The sequence below is a fragment of the Seriola dumerili genome, unplaced genomic scaffold (assembly GCF_002260705.1).
Source record: "Seriola dumerili isolate Sdu_G_001 unplaced genomic scaffold, Sdu_1.0 BDQW01000105.1, whole genome shotgun sequence".
In the NCBI taxonomy this organism is placed as follows: domain Eukaryota; kingdom Metazoa; phylum Chordata; class Actinopteri; order Carangiformes; family Carangidae; genus Seriola; species Seriola dumerili.
Window position 1 is genome coordinate 151,740 of NW_019174360.1, and position 16,989 is coordinate 168,728.

Sequence of the window (16,989 nt, forward strand, 5' to 3'; positions counted from 1 at the left end):
ACAGGTGAAGTTTGTTCCCACAAATCCAAAAAACATACAGCCATCTAATAGTTTTTTTCCCCTCTAAAGTTTTATTAAATGTTTTTATCTGTGAATAAATATCTGGACTGCCTGCGACAGCATAAATATACAATGAGAACGCCACCAAACACGTTACATTCAGGATATTTCAGTCGCACAGACACAGGCCACCTCATGTCACCGACAACAGACGAGCTGCAGGTCGAGATCAGTTCATATCAAAAAGAATCAAATCCATATTGCTGATTTCATCTTATTACATTTCTAAAATATTGCAGTTTTGTGCTTCTTTCAGTTCATTTTTAACTTGAATTTAAGTTTTCATCAACGTGAATGAACTGATCCCAACCTGTTTGAAGTTTCAACTAAAACACTCCAAACATCTGCACAATCTCTCACACATTACATTTAAAATAAAATTAAAAAAAACTGCATTATAAACTTTTTACAGACTGAACAAACCATCATCAATCGTGATACATCACAGAGTGCTAAAAGCCTCGATACTGCACTCAAACAAAAGACTTGACTTTATTTTAAACTGACCTGAGTTCAGTGATAGCGCTGCGTTCACTGACTGTCGCGTCAGGTGACTGTCTGCCAGGACACCAGATTAAAACACTCCTTTACATTAGTTTGACAAGCTTGGGCTAAAACTAGTTAAAGTATTGCAGAAATAATGCATTTATTTTCCTGGTTTGTAAATAGACAGTCACCACAGGAATGATATCACTGTAAACACAAGAAGAAATGTAAGAAGAGGCTTCGGGTCGCAACGTAAAAGACTGTAGACAAGCTAATCCTGTTTTTGTGCTGTACTGCTCAGTAATAAAAACAAACAGACTTCTCATGTTGCAGGTGGATCTTTACAGTGAGTCAGCGCTGGCAGTGTCGTCTCCGATATGTAGAAACTTTTAACTCTTTCAATGGTCAACAAACTTTGGCTGACTTACTGACAGGTTACAAAAACAAAATGCAAAATAAATAGTAAATAATACAGAAAAAAAGAGGAAAATAAAAATCCAGTTCTGGGAGAAAAAAAACAAAATGTCTGAATATTTTAAAGTTGAAATCTAAAAGTCGTATTTTAATGTTTTAGTGAAATCTACATCATCGTGAACTTGTTTTGTTTGAGAGCTACAGCTTTACACCTGTACGTATTTACACTAACTCACCTCAGGGATATACACACACTACATGAATGTACAGTTTATCTCAATAGATAAATAAATATCACACACACACACTTAAGTGTTTGGGGGAAGATACATTCCACCAGGTTGTGATGATGAAGTGAGGAAGGTCCAGCATTCAACTGGAGGCTGGTCATTTCCTACAAAGCTACAAAGCTCATGACAAAATAGGGAGAAAAATAAAAAAAAAATATTTCCCCACTTACATGAATATAATACAAAAACCAACAACATCTACTAACACCATGATGAGGAGCTGTTACACTGGAGGGACAGTGTAGTACAGTTTATTATGTGGGTTGTTTTAATCTTCTACGTGTGGTTGTTTATCAGGACTTCCTGTCTGATCTAGGTTCAAAATGTTTTTCCCAAGTGCAAAGTGATGAGTTTTTCACCTCAGAGGACACCGTCACCTCGAGTCTCCTATTAAGAGTTTTCCATCAGAGCAAACCGTCCAGGTTCTTCTCTGCGTTCTGCTTGTCGTCGGTGCTTTCCTGAGGGCTGTACTGGTTGTGGTAATCTCGGAGGATGGTCACCACATCGTGGTGGCCGAAGTGGACGGCCTCGTCCATCGGCGTGTTCCCCCACCTGCAGGAAACACAGAGGGAAGATAAGAAGAGGAGTCCTTTATTAGTCCCGTAGTGGGGAAATGTAATAATATAGTATGTACAGGAACAAAAAAGCAGCAGAAACAGGAGCGTGCTGCCACTGAGGTTAACTAGTAGAGTGACAGTCTGTGGTGTTGGTTTACCTGTCTCTGGGAACTGGGTTGACTTTACAGGCCTCCAGCAGGAAGCGAACCACCTCAGTGTGTCCTATAAAAACACACACACACACACACCAACTCCATGAACACAAACACACTGATTGAACTGACTCGTTAACACATGAATCTTGTTTTCAGTGTTTCACCTTCAGCCGCCGCTACATGCAGGGCCGTCCTGGAGTCGTAGTCCCTCTGCTCCATGTCCATGGAGGACAGAGCAAACCTGGACGAACACGTTAAACATTAGAGTCAGTCAGGGGACGTTTGTTAAGCCTGAGAGGCAGGAAACTCTGGGTCACCATGGTTGAAGCTAACCTGCTAGCTGGCAGGAGCTAACCTGCTAGCTAGCAGTTTCTGCCTCCACCACAAGTAGCTTCTGACACGTCATTTCCTCGTTCATCCACCTATCCCAAGATTCATTGCGCGCCGGTAATGAAAACAAACAACACACCGACGGAGAGCCACTTTTAAATGTAAGTACCTCATTTAGCCCAGTTCATCAGCTGACGGCACAACTGTTAAAACCAAGAGCCTTAAAACCACAACTGTTTTGTATATAAAAAAACTTGCGTGTTGTCAAGGTTGCTTAGCGACGGGCGCCTACGGCACACGGACTGGTCCAAAACGTGTGTTTTGACGTCCCCGTTAAGTCGTTCAAAGTTTGACGTCTTAACGCGGACGTCAAAGGACATGTTTTGGACCAATCCGTGTGCCATATACAGCCCCTGAATTGGGACACATGATCAATGAAGAATCATTTCAGTCAGTTCATTGCATCAATGTGATTGGTCGCGGTGATGAACAACTGTCATATCAGGCTGTAGATGATGTTTCTGAGTGACGATGATGCGTTAAACATAAAAACTGTCCTGAATGTAGATTAAAAGTGAGGTTTAGTCTGAAACTGTATATAAATGTACCACATATATACAAATACAGTCTGATGCTGCTGAGCGAGATTTTTAAATGTAAAGTAGACATCTGAAAATTAAAATAGTTCCTGGGTCAGATTCTGAGGTTACATCAGTCTGATAAATAATGTGTCTCGTGGACGACACTGAATAAAACATAATAGTTTGAACTTATTGACTCTTTCACTGCTGCTTTTTAAAAACTAAATGTGATTTAATGTCACACGTTCATCTTTCCGGCTCCCCTGGATTAAAATGGAGGCTCTGCTCTTTATTTACCCGTTGCCATGGTGAATAGTTGAATCTGAGCTCCATTGCTGATGGCATTTTGCATTCGTCATGGTTATCTCAGATCAGATTGTTTAAGCTGCTTTCTGGAGCAGAGCCCGGGAGGACAAAGGTAACACATGACACTGAATTATGTTTTCATCAGAGACACAGACCTCCTCAGGGCTGAGACGTCTCCTGTGTAGGCAGCAAACAGCAGGTTGATCACTGACTTCACCTGAAACACAACAACAGATTACAGCTCAACATTTACATACATATATTCACGTATATTTATATTTTTCCACTCTAATATATCTGTGTTTTCTTGCCTATGTTCACATTGTATGGAATGAAGGACAAACATTACACACTGGTGGTACAGTCATTGTCCAGCAGGTGGAGCTAGAGACTTAAAGTCCTCCAGGCAAGGTCACACAGCATCAGGACACAGAGGGAGGATGTGACGCAGACTGTCTGAAAAATGTTCTAGTTCCTGTAAAAGTGACGTTATAGACTAAAACTTAACCGTAACCATGAGTGTAGAAGGTGCAGATGTGGAAATAACATGAACATGTTTGTTTTGCTGCTTTAAGGCTTAAAGAGGAGGACGCAGGACTGATGGAGGACTCACCCTCTGGTCTCCTCCTTCCCTGCGAGGATCCAGTTTCTTTGCAAAGTGCCTCAGATTGTCGTAGTTGTGGAAGTTACAGAGAGAAACCAGGTCCTGACAGAAGAAGAGGACATGGTCAGCTCAGTCTCCACTGTTGGAGCTACCTGAGTTCAGCAGTGGTCACATGATGAAACTCAAGCCGAGTTACCGTGCAGAACTGGATGCCTCTGACACTGTTGCCCAGCTTGTCGAGAGGAGGAGACCAACACATGATGCCCATCACGTTTGGAACGACCAGCAGAATCCCACCAGCCACGCCAGATTTCGCCGGCAGGCCGACCTGCAACACAATCACCATGACGACGCGTCACGACCTGATGTTAACGAGAGGATCCGAGTGGCCCGGTGTGAACGAGTTACTCACGTGGAAAGCGAACTGTCCGGAGAAGTCGTACATGCCGCACGAATGCATCAGACTCAGAGTGTTCCGCACCGCCTCGGGGCTCAGCACACGCTCTCCCGTGATTGGACAGAAGCCGCCGTTGGCCAGAGTCGCCGCCATGACGCTGGCGCTCTCACAGGTAACCTCAATGGAGCACAGCTGATGATGAAAGAAAGTTAAGTTTATTATGATAAAACCTTCTCTACAGCTGAAGCAAATAGTATTTTAACAATGAATAATATATTTGAATAAATTCCATGAACTTTTTCTGAGCTGTTTACCTGGAAGTAGAAGTCCAGGATGGAGGTCATGTCTGTCCCCTCCGGAAAACACTGTCAAATGTACAGAGTGACACTTAATGAATATAAGAAACATGTCAAATTCAAACAGTAAAAAGAACTTTTAAAATGGAGTTCACTCTGTCAGTTATGTGGCTTGAGCTGAGAGTAAATAACGTCTCCTCGACTGTAGATGACCTTTGACCTTACCTTCTTCTCCTTCAGGTAGTAGCCGATGGCAAAGTTTCTGTCTCCAGACTCGCGCTCCGACTGGAAACTGGGACACCGACACGTGAATGAGGTTTGTTCAGCTCAGTCATAATACATCAGTTTATCTCTGCGGTGACGTGTGACTTTACTCACGTGGCGTTGCTGAAGCCCACGTACTCGTTTCCCGCCAGTTTGTTCATAAAGTTCATGACCTGCAGATTTTCAAGTATAAATTTAAACTCAAGAAGACAACTAGCAGGCTAAGAGATGGTAAAAATAATCTAATATCACTCACATAGTCAAATTTCTCGGCGTTGCTTGCCCCTTGCTGAAACACAAAAATGATTATTAATCAAACAACACGTCGGTCCAAACACATCAAACTGCCACTGACACTAAACGTTACCCACGTCATGACATTAGCACTATTATACATGATCCATATCTCTATGATATTAAACTACATGACTACAGTTGTAAAATTCATCAGTAATGTGACCAATCAAACCAGATGAATTAAGATTAGGAGTGGGAGACTAGCTGGAGATGGAGGAGGTGAAATAAAACAGTTAATCCACTCAGTGTTTCTGGTTTCGTAAAAAGAAAAAGAAATTCAATGAACGGGATCAAAGGATAGTAAAAATAGTTTTTAATCTTCAAAATAAAAGGATATATATATAAGACTAGGAATATAGCCATGTAGCTTTCAGTGTGTAGTAGTAGTAAATACAAACAGATCAGTTTTAGTCTCGTATCTAAAGTAGAAATTATAATAAAAAACGAAAGACAAAACTAAACAAAGAGGTCCGTCTCTACAGAAGAATGGAGAATGACATAAAACCAGTGTTTGAGCTGAGCCAGAGCTGCACTGTTTATAATCCAGACGTATAAACAGGAGAATGCAGGTGAAAAGTACAGAAGCAACACTGAAACATTCATTAACAGCCATGTGAAGGCTAAAAGCTTTGTCACAAATCCAGACCAAAAGAGGGGAAGAAATGATTAAAAAGGAAAATTACCAACGTCATTGACCTGTTGCTGTGGTCATAATTTCCCAAAGATCCTAATGCTGTAAAATATGCAACAACACATAAAACCACACAACGAGCCTTGAAAAGGTACATTGCAAATGAGTGTAGATCTAGAGTCAGAGAGAGGAGGAGGGACGCATGCAAACAGCCCCTCATAGAACCTGGTTTTATTCTGGGGATCAATGACAGATTCAAGCTTCAGCTACACAAATCTCAACAGTGACTGGTTGGGATTCAGGAGATTTCTTTCACATTGTATGGGAATAATCAATCACATAGTTAGTTTCTGTTTTTATGTAAAAATACCTAAAAAAACAACTGAGGTCAAACTAGTAATTATCATCTACATGTTCTGATTGTAGCGTCGATCCCATACAATGTGACTGCAACACAAGATCCTGGATGATTCCTCTCCTCATCCAAAAACAAAGAAATACAACATGTGTACAGATCAGCTTCCAGTGTTTCGGTTCAATCATAATAATTCCTATCTAACAGCTTCTTCTTCAAGATGTTGCAGCTGAACATTAGAGAAAGAGAAACTAGTGCATGTTGGGGTATCTGACGTCTTGAGGAGACAGACTCTCACTGTATGAATGTGATATTGTAATTAAAGTCTGACGCCCTTGTGGCCTCCTGTTGCTCCTCACCGGCCACTTGAGATACTGAGGTTTAGATTTTAATTTGAGTCTTAATCAGCAGGTGGTGCTCTTATGTCTCTAACAGAACAGTTTCCCTGATTAAAGCTGGTGATGTGTCTGAGCTCTGTCTCCGCCCACTCTGTAGACTGCAGGATATCCGCACGATGCTGCTTTCTAAACTAAATCCCCTTTCAGCGTGATTATCTATAACCTTAATCTCCTGGGAACACATAGACGATTATAATTTTATTTCAGACAAATTCTCTTTGTTGGACTTTCTAGCTGCAGTAAGCATAAAAATAAAACCCCTCAATCTACTTTTTAAAGATAGTCTTGTATTCAAAGTAAATGTACTCCTTACCTTAATGAGGGAGGTGCAGACGATAGCACCGGCATTAACCATGGGGTTGTGAGGTTTATCTGCAAGAGAGAGGGACACATTACTTCCCCCTTATTCAGCTAATTTGTTGTCTTTGCTGTTTCAGAGTGAGTGAACATCAACGACACACAGAGTGAACAGAGAGACGAGACTGTGGTGAGTAGACTCTACTTCTCTACTCCTTTACTCCTCTCCCTACTCTTACGTCACTAGCTGTTTTTTTATTAAAGCCTTTCAGTTTTTCCTTTGAACACATTTACTTACAGTATGGTAGTACCACCTCCACCACTTCTATGCCTTAGAATACTGTCCTAAAACATCATAGTATAATATGTCATAGTAATATCTCTGTAATTCTGTTTTATTTGTACAGACATCAGTACATGAGGTTAAGACTTGACAATATCATAGAGAGAAACCGACAGTTTGGTTTGAATGAGGAGCGGGGGTGCGGTCGGGTACGGAGCGACTGATTCCTCACCGTCTTCATTCAGGAAGAGCTTGTTGAATCGCAGGCCGCTGGGCTCTTTGCCAATAAAGCGGTGAACATACTCGGTGCCGTGGTCGTGAACAGCAATAGCGTATTTCAGAGGCTTGACACACGACTGCAGACAGAAGGGAACCTTGGTGTCACCGACAGTGTGCCTAAGAAAGAGGAGACAAACTCCAGCTCAGTCATGTGGCTGGTGGCATCAATGGTCATTCAGTCATTCACAGTTATAAAGGCTGTCCCCGCTGTTACTGTCCAGCCAACAAACAAAAGCAACTTGGCATGAATCAACTCTGAAAGTGTACCTCTGTCCATCGACGGTGCACAGGGCGACAGCCCACAGATCTGGACTGAAGCGGGCCAGCTGGGGAATGTAGTCTGCCACCTGCAGTGTTGCACAACAACTTTAAGTTTTAAAACTGCTTTTACTGGTTAATATGGTAAATGGAAAGACAAGACAATAATCTGTCTCTGCAGATTATTAGACTTCTGAGGCAGCTCTCCCTCACCTGCCCTCCGGACATATTCTTGGCGTTTTCATAGAGCTCGTCGATGTGGGCGCAGAAGGGCTGGAAATCTGGGATGACAAACTTCTTCCTGAAGGCCTGGGTGAGCAGAACAATGTTGCTCTGGACACATCTAAGACAGGAGACGAGACAGCGTCCAGTCAGTCTATAAGCAGGTATTTCCAGTAGACAATTTTCTTGCCCTTAATGTCATTAACTTTCTTAATATTAATATTAACTGGATTTTATTTGTGTAGTTAACTTTTGGACAGGAACCATCAGGTCCTTCGTCAGGCCTGACAAAGCTTCATGTTGTACACTCTGCCACAGGGAGACATCTGCTGCTGGACTTAAATATCATGTAATGAGTTGTGTTGTCTTTTGGGGAACTGTTTGTTTTTCTGGTTCATTGCCTCCAGTTCCTGAACGAGCCGTCAGCTGTTGATGTAGTTTTTGGAAATGATTGTTCCTGCCTCCAGACTCTGTCCTGATCTTTTCTATTTGAGAGATTAAGACCACAGATAGTGAACCCACCACTCCATATAATAAGGTGGTGAGGTGGGAGCTGTGCCTCTCTGGCAGCAGAGAGATTTGTGGCTCAGCTATCTCACTGCATCAAACCCTGTCTAATCCCTGTAGCATGGGATCCCTGCAGAGAAAACACACGCTACTCTACACCGCCCGCTCACACGCTCCCCCTCCCTCTGTGAGGCGGAGCTCTATAAATAAGCCCAGCGAGCGGATGTGATGGATTCCAGCCAGGAGCGCCGGTGCTGGGGTCTGTGAGGATTCAGCTCCCTGGTGAGCCGTCATATGCCCCGACTCGCCACACCGCCACTTCCCAAGCCGTCACCCAGCATCGTTTCCTCTGGGAGGGGGGGGGGGGCGTGAATGTGATTTTATTTTCCAGCTGTGTTCTTTGATTAATCGTTTCACTTATTTTTGAACAAAACATGACACACATCGCTTCTCAGATTTATCAATTATATCGACTCCTCTCGATTGACTTTTTCAGTTTCATACTCCCTGACTCCCGTCTTCGTTTCTGTCTTTAATAAATGACAAGGCGGTTTTTGTGGATTTGTCGAGAACACCTACACCTTCTTGGTTTTTGACTCATGTTTCATGTCACAATTAAAATGCTTTTTTTTTCTTTTTTTTTTAAAACCACAATTTACTCTCAATATAATGACTTGACCTTTGATGTAGGTCATTGAAAGGTCATTCTGTGATACCACCTCTTTTAGCTCTGAATGATTGTCACTCTTCAATACAGATCCATATTGTATGTTTTTGTCCTCATTTTGAAACCAACATTTTATTCATGCCTTCTGATTCATGCCCTTCACACTCCTTTAATAATGTTTTCACACTGAAATGCTTCCTGGAGATAAACTGATTCATTTCTATAGTTCAACCAAGTGTTCTGTTTTCCCCTGTAGTCGTGTTCTTGAATGCATCCAGCTGGATGACGTGCAAACTGAGAGCTGATGAATAATTAATGACATGCAGCAGAACAGTGCAGAGGACTTTGACCAGCATTAATAATTCTGAATGTGATGAAAGATTGATGCTGATAATAAAGGTGGAACAGGAGGCAGGACATTAAAGTGACAATAACTAAAGGTATGCAGAGTCACTCTACCTGTCCGACAACTTCCTCACAACCACTGAATTTACACTCAATAATCTGGAAGATCATGTTCTCCAATAAAGCTGCAATAAAAAAAAATTTAAAAAAAGGAAATCTACTTTTTGAAGAGGTGCCGGTCCAGCGCTCCGTCAGAGGTCGTCTTCAAGGTCACCTTCAGCATCTCCATACATTCTTTCAGCCGGGGGTCTCCTGTGCGAAGCCCAGTGGCTTTAAGAGCCTGAGGAGAGGGGGGGGGGGGCATGATGATTAAGAGAGACCTGACAACAAACCAATAAGCTGAGACTCCTGAACAAGCTAACAAGAGGAGTTACCCATAATTCAACCAGGGAGGGATCTGTACAGGGCCCAGGCTGCTGGCAGTTTATCAACATAAGCAGCTTTTTACGTCTTGCAGAAACAAATCATTTGCAGTGGAATTTCTCACAAGTCGCTGGTGCACTGCAGGGAGTTCACCTCTCGTCTTTAATGCAGATAATCTGGCTGGTGTTTGTTATGATTTATCCCCAGTTAGCTCTTAATAAATGTCCTACATTTCTGTAAACTTTCACAACTTTTACTGTCTAAACTTTGCATAGCTATGTGCGTATACATTCATAAAACTTCTGTTTATACGTTAAAGTCGTTTCCTCTCATCTGTTCAGGATATTGTGTTATTATTATTATTATTATTATTATTATTATTATTATTATTATAGCAGCTGTTCCAGTGTCAGTCTCTGGAAGTTGTGAATGCGTCAGACATAACTCACTGTGGTGAATTTGTGTGCAGGGATTTTCTCTTGGCCCTCTGCGATGGTGTAGAAGAGCAGGTCCTCCAGACTGGGCAGGATGCCTGCCTTCCTTCTCCTGCAGGAAAGACAAATAAAAACACACAGACAGAAAAGTGAGAAAAATAAGTCCTCAGTGAGGCGGGCAGAGGTACAGACATGGAGGGGGACTGCAGCAGAGGGGAGGAGAAAAAGCTTTTTGACTGCAAGGAGAAGCAGTGAGTAATAACTGTAATACTGCACTGGAAAACATTACCTTACACTGGCCTCACTGCAGTATCATAACCTGTGGAAAAGACTCGCACAGTACAACCTAACGCCAGAGACACGGCTGCTCTGTAAGACTGACAGTCAGTTTCAGATGCTATTAACTTTTCCAGAGGTTAATATGCTGCCATAAGGCCACTGTAATGTAAACTGTTAATTGTCTGCTTTAGTAGAATACCAGCCAGGAATATGTTTTTTACACGTGTCATTGAACTCTGAACCCAGCATGAGAGGACAGAGCGTCAGGACAGCATCAGAACACACAGACCAGAACAGCAGCAAATATTTCATGATGAACAGCAGCGTCAGAAAGTGAAATGACGCAGCCTTAAAGGCATCTTCATTCAGGCGATGTGAGGTTGCAGTGTCAGAACGATTCAGCCGAATAAAAGAGCACAGTCTGTGAATTGTGATGACTGGGCCTCAGCTGCTGCAGCTGTGACGTGGAGGCTTGCCAACACCCGGGGCACGTTGACGGCATGTTGTTCAGTGGCTGGGAAACAACCACCAGCCTCCTACTGAAATACAATACAGTCTGCAATGTGGCTGCTGAAACATCCAGCAATCAGACTTCGAGGAACTTCAGACGTCTACAGTTTCACAGCTGAAGGATTGACAGATCTGATTTAGGTTCATGCATCGTTTAGCTGAGAAGCAGCTGATTCCAGCCCCTGATGTAAATGTCTCAGCAGTGATATTACCGCTGTAATCCTGTAATCTGCTGCTGCCTTAATTAGTAAACTTCATGATGAACTTTATTATTATCTAGTATTATGGTCTGGCTGGTATTCTAAGCAGTTTCCACACCGAGTCGTCTCTGGGAGGAAAGTTAGTAGCGTGTCAGGAGGCAGACGGGGCGACCGGCTCACAGCAGGCTCTCTGCTATGATTCATATCAACACCAAATTGGATTTGTGCAAAGCTCTGGGTGCCCGGGCTCACAATGTCCCGCAATGCATCATGGGCCACTGGCCTGCGTGCTAGTGGAGGATGTCTGTAGGTAAAGCTTTAGCTGGCAGGTGGCTCCTCTCAGCAGCCAACCAGAAATAAATCTGATTTGGACCCTTGGAGACATGAGAAATCTACCAGAGTGTAATCTCACACTCAGCACTCACAGGGTTTCCTCTGGTTTGACTCAGCAGCAGTCACAGAAAATGGGACATTAATACAACTACAGAACAACTGTAATGAGCCAGATTTGCAAAAGGGAAGTCTCAAATGACGAACAGGAATCAATTTTAAACTGTTTCCTTGTGTAATTTGGATAAAACAACAAAAGAGTTCGACAGAGATGTGTCAGTGCTAGAATTGAGATTCACCTACATCAAAAACAGCTGAGGCTGTAGTTATAAATCTCATGGTAAACAAACTGGTGGAAACAGAGATGAAGGTTGTACATTGTTCCTGAGCTCCACTGCTGCAGAGGAAACCCCGGCACCAGAGTCAGAGCTCGTTACTGTAGCTAACAGATTTCTAGCACAGTTCCACTTAATGTCTGAAGTCAGAAATTCTGAGCAAGAAGATCAGAACTGCAGTTATGTTGCTCTCCAAACACCAGGAAACAAACATGGCTGCAAAAAACTATCAGTCAATTATTGGTGATAGCTGAGAATTAGAGAAGAATCATGTCTCATATTTTGAAATTCTTTTGAACTCCTGACCTGAGGAACGCAGCTTTAACACTAAAAACAATTCTCATGCTAACTGAATTAGCATGTTGTCGAGTCCTTAGATTGATTGTTTGTGCGGTCCATCTCTGACCTCGTTAACAGACATTTGATGCCTGCCGGTGGAGACACGTCGGAGAGAGAGAGAGTGTGTGTGTGTGTGTGTGTGTGTGTGTGTGGGGGGGTGGGGTGAAGAGACAGACCAGGGTGAGGTAGAAGGTAGAGGGGAGAGGATTCAAGCACAGCCGTTGGGAGGAAGTGAGGTCATTTCAAGGTAAAAGCGGTTGTCGGCTTTCTGCAGAAAACCTCTACTTCTACTGGAGAATGGATCAAAAACATAAAAGACTAAAACTAAAAGAAAAAATAGAAACATACTTACAAATGTAAAGCAAGCAGATCAACAACAGGGAGAGAGTGTGCAGAGGGAATAATACTGAATTAGTCACAGTGGCAATGGCACACATACATATAATGTGTCAAAAAGCAAAATGTACACAGATTATTCAGTGAGTGGTGGTATAATAACTGGTATAATTCATAGCTGCTGTCACAACAACAAATTAATTAAAAAACATGAAACGCATGAATAAAACCTGACAAAATCACAACAAATCATAATAAGCAGTTACACTTTGCAGTAATGAAGGTTTAAACAAACAGTGGTGTGTTAAGTAGGCCTGTGTCTAAAAATAAACATGGCTTATAATAATTATTCCAAGCTGCAGCAACATTAAAACGAAGGAAAACCTGGAGACGGCTGATTTAAGAGGCTGTAAGTCACAGCCTTGTTAAGTTAATGTGGCCTGTGAGAGATTTCACCTCTGGGAGTATCATCACCAGCAGGTTAGAGGTGGGCACTGGAACATCTGGACCGGCCTGGATCGCCTCATTAATCTACCTCAGCTGCTCTCATTAGCGCTGGAGCTAGCTCTGTCTGTCCCTCTCTCTCTGTGTGTTTTTAAAGGTCAGCTGATGATTCAACACAGTTTGTCCAGAAGGTGAAACCAAACCAACACTGCACTGCAGACCCACTTTGAATCAAGCTGCAAATTTTTTGTCATTTTTTAAATTTTATATTTCCCTGGTTAGTTTTTTTTAAAAATTAAAATCTTACAAATCTCCCACTGTCTGTGAACTGAGCGTGAGACAGCGTATAAAGCTTCAACCAATTAATGAAAACATGTATGTATACTCTTCTCCTGTTCTGTCCAATCAGCAGGTCAGTAGTGCTGAAGGTATTTCTGACGTCAGTTCTCTCGGTGAAGACACACTGGAACCAGCAGCTGTCTGTTCAGCCCCAGTATAGCTGCAGCTGACAGGACAGCTGGTCCTGAGGACAGTGACAGCTGATGACGTCCAGCTCGGTTGGAAAGTTTTATACAAACAACCAAGTATCTGTTTCTAGAGATAAAACGATTGGACTGAGGGAAGATGTCTCTAAACGAAATAAGTAAAAATACAGATTTTCAGTCAAACTTAAGTTCCTGTCTCACTTTCATTAGGTCGAGAAAATACTTTCAAACAGTAATTATGTTTAAATAATGCAAAACAAAGCTTTCAAATCCAATCCCATTAAGTTAAATGAGCAATGACAGGAAATTACAGATGCAGAGTAAAGATCAAGATAATAATGATGATTTGAAGTCTTTCCACTCAGCCCACTACAGATGATGGGATTTCATTTAATTGATACATCAAAGTCGCAGACAGAGATGCTCGTATCGACAAGTCGAGTGTTGGTCTGAGCCGATCGATGGCGCTGGTTTCACTGCCTCACAGATGTCATGACAAATTGGTGTGGGGTGGAGGCAGACATGAGACTGGGAGCGCTGAGAGGCGGCGCTGCACAAATCAATCTGTGTGAGTGACTCATCTGCTCCTTTAGGCTCTGACAACTGCTGGGCAGCGCGCCAGCACGCAGGCTTTGGTGCAAAAAACCATGGAAAAATGATGTGGGCGGGATAAGCTCCACTGCATTACTAACATTTTTAACCCCTTATTAGCCGGGCCACAGCCTCAGGACCCTCATACCCAGACTGGAGTGGAGGCTGAACGCTGTCTGGACCTCTGAGAATTCAAACCCCCAGATTTAATCACTGACCTCTAACCCTGGTTATTTGCTCTGTCTGGCACTAAAACCTGGTGATGATGTCATTTCCTGTTTGAACACAGCCAACGCTGTGATGACGGCGTGACCAGCACTACAGGATTTGATAATCTGATTTACAGTGAGTTCTCATTATATAGTAAAAATGATTATTGTGACAAAGTATTTGTTCATTTTATTTAGTTTTTTCATGCTTCACTTGTATGTGGGGAAATGTTCATGATGTGAATATTCTAGTTACTTAAAGTTAATTATCTACACGTTATTGTTCGTCAGCTGCAATAAAGTTTATCTGTCTTGTCTTTAGGGCTGCAGGTAACAATTATTTCCATTATTGATTAATCTGCCACTTATTTTCTTAATCAATCAACAACAGAAAGCTCCAGAGAAACCAAGGCGATGTCTTCAAATTACTTGTTTTGTCCAATCGATTATTATTATTGATTAATTGTTGGTTGGTGGACTAATTGGATGGAAAATGGTTGATTTTCTGCCGAGTAAATGCCTAATGTTTAAACTGCCTTTTTTCTTGGATTCATTGTGTCACAACTCTTTAATAATCACAGATCCACAGATTCAGATGACTCAGCGCCTGTTGAAGCTGCTTTCCAACAACTGATAATGGAAAGCTAATGTGCTCCTCAACAGCACTCCACACTGAACCTGCTCACTCACTGAGATTCCTCCTGTAATTCAGCTCCAGCTGAATCTGAATGTTGATGATTATATTGGTTTGATCGTATTTAACAGAACAAGCTGAAGCTGCATCTTGTCTCCAGGGGAAACAAGATGTTGATGAAAACCAGTCAGCAAATGACTGCCTGAACCCGGCCGACAACTTAAGCAAATTGTCCGTGAACAGAAACAAATGGGGCAACTTCAGTCTGCGGGGGCAATGAGGCGGGATACAGGCTGGTGCTAAACTATTATGTAGGAACCATATATCTGGGAAAAATTAGCATCTTTATTTGCACTTGTAAGATGAATACACATGATTCTGTTTAATGCAATGCCAACTGCTGCACTGCCTTTATCTCTGTCCATAAACACTGTCACGACTGTTACAGCAAAGCTTCGACAGTTCAGCTTGTCAGGATGAGTTACTGTCTACAAAGCAGGATTCCCTTACTCTGATTCTCTGTGCTTCAACAGCTAAAGTTAACACTAACATATCACCAAACGCTGTCTAAAACATTGACAATAATCTACTTATTAAATGTCAGATATCCACTGCAGTCAGAGGAGGAAGCAGATTCCTCAGTCAACACTCCAGTGTTTGCAGAGGGAAACAGGAAGCACCAATTCATATTTCAGGCAGATTTACATCTCATTAAAATAACAGATGCAGCAGACGCCAAGCTGCTGGAATACGGATGCAGCAACACGCCAACCAAGCCAAGATACTTGGGGTTTTCATCACTAACAGCATCAACTGAACAAACATTCCCCACGCTGGTCCAAAGTGGATCACTGCCATAACTGATGTCAGGGGGTTTAAGGTGGAGGCAGTTGAACAGGGAGGCCTTGTCAACCTGTGGTGGTGTCATGGTGCTTCTGGTCATTAAATGCTCTTAACCTGCATCTCATCCTCACTCCTCCACCAGCGCTCACTCATCTCCCCTGTTGATCAATCACCTCAGCCATCCACCTAATTATAGCCTCATAATGTCACTTGCATCTTCATAAAGCTGTGTCATTATTTCTAGTCATATTTTACATATATTATGGACAACATAATCAATGATCAATTTATAAAAATCAATGACAAAAATATGTTAGCTGCATTCCTGGATGCAACAGTGACTGACCTTCATTAGACATTGCCTTTAGGTCATTGCTTGGTCTGTCACTAGCTAAAGCTAAAGAGATGCAGATTCTGTTTGTTATGGGTCTGTTGGGATTTTCACAGCTTCACGCCTCAGTGGTTTAACATGCTGGAGATGGCAGCTGCAGCTCCTGGTGGTCACGATTATCTGCCTGGCTGTGTAAGATAAGCGTCCATTTTCACGTGAGGTGATTAATTTAATTTCATCCACCACGCAATTCGACCTTAAGACCTTTTATCTCACAAAGTAGTAAATGATATCCCAATATGGGGTTTTAATATTTAGTGACAGTGGCTACATTTGGTCTGGACTAGCATGTTTGTCCGATAATGGATCTTTGTCTGCCTGTACAGCTACTTAGCAATCATGCTGATTACCGGTATGCACGCAGCTGGTCTTTCACCACCTTGACCAGCCTAGTTACCCGGTAAACACTACAACTACAGCCTCCACTAGCCATTAGCTGGCTAGCTAGTCAGTTAATTGCAGGTCAACAGCATCTGCGATAGCAGCTAGTGGCGTCACGCGCCTGTAGACCTTCGATGCTGAATTACATTCTTAATATCACAAATTAAAATCAGCATAGCCTGTAACTGTAAGACAAACAACACAAATTAAGACATTTTATGATAAAAGGTAATGTTAGCAGCCAGTCATTAATTCGGCATCTGTTTTGTTTGTAAATACTGACATATTATGATAAAAAAAATAAACTTTAAGGAATGGTTTCCCAGGCGTCATCGTCGTCTTCTGTGTTAAATTGCTGTATAAAATTGTCGTTTTTTTCTATGGAGTTCGGCCTACCGTGGAGCTAGCGGCTAACATCTGCCAACAGACCGGGGCTAAGGTTACTCACTTCTCCGCTGCAGAGTCCTTGGAGGCTTCATTGTGGCCGTCGTTGTGGCCGTCGTTGTGGCCCTTGGAGCAAAAGCCTCTCACGCCGTGCTTTCTGGT

General features: G+C 42.4%; 1 protein-coding gene across 3 annotated transcripts in view; it reads right to left on the minus strand.

Moving 5' to 3' along the window:
* Window positions 1-196: 196 nt before the first annotated feature.
* LOC111222702 (glutaminase kidney isoform, mitochondrial-like) overlaps window positions 197-16,989 on the minus strand; it is a 17,109-nt gene continuing 316 nt past the window's right edge. Inside the window, exons 1-18 of one of the 3 annotated variants that reach the window (XM_022746517.1) lie at window positions 16,892-16,989; window positions 10,152-10,242; window positions 9,501-9,619; window positions 7,752-7,881; window positions 7,548-7,627; window positions 7,234-7,397; window positions 6,735-6,793; window positions 4,997-5,029; window positions 4,855-4,913; window positions 4,702-4,768; window positions 4,495-4,545; window positions 4,196-4,372; window positions 3,980-4,111; window positions 3,793-3,885; window positions 3,335-3,396; window positions 2,127-2,203; window positions 1,966-2,029; window positions 197-1,802 (exon numbers count right to left, since the gene is read on the minus strand). The exon at window positions 16,892-16,989 is cut by the window's right edge and continues 316 nt beyond it. In XM_022746517.1, coding sequence (XP_022602238.1) covers window positions 1,655-1,802; window positions 1,966-2,029; window positions 2,127-2,203; window positions 3,335-3,396; window positions 3,793-3,885; window positions 3,980-4,111; window positions 4,196-4,372; window positions 4,495-4,545; window positions 4,702-4,768; window positions 4,855-4,913; window positions 4,997-5,029; window positions 6,735-6,793; window positions 7,234-7,397; window positions 7,548-7,627; window positions 7,752-7,881; window positions 9,501-9,619; window positions 10,152-10,242; window positions 16,892-16,989 — 1,704 coding nt within the window. In that variant the 3' untranslated portion in view covers window positions 197-1,654. Of the gene's footprint in view, window positions 1,803-1,965; window positions 2,030-2,126; window positions 2,204-3,334; window positions 3,397-3,792; window positions 3,886-3,979; window positions 4,112-4,195; window positions 4,373-4,494; window positions 4,546-4,701; window positions 4,769-4,854; window positions 4,914-4,996; window positions 5,030-6,734; window positions 6,794-7,233; window positions 7,398-7,547; window positions 7,628-7,751; window positions 7,882-9,500; window positions 9,620-10,151; window positions 10,249-16,891 lie in introns of those variants that run through there. The other 2 variants (XM_022746516.1, XM_022746518.1) reach the window with 2 other exon arrangements.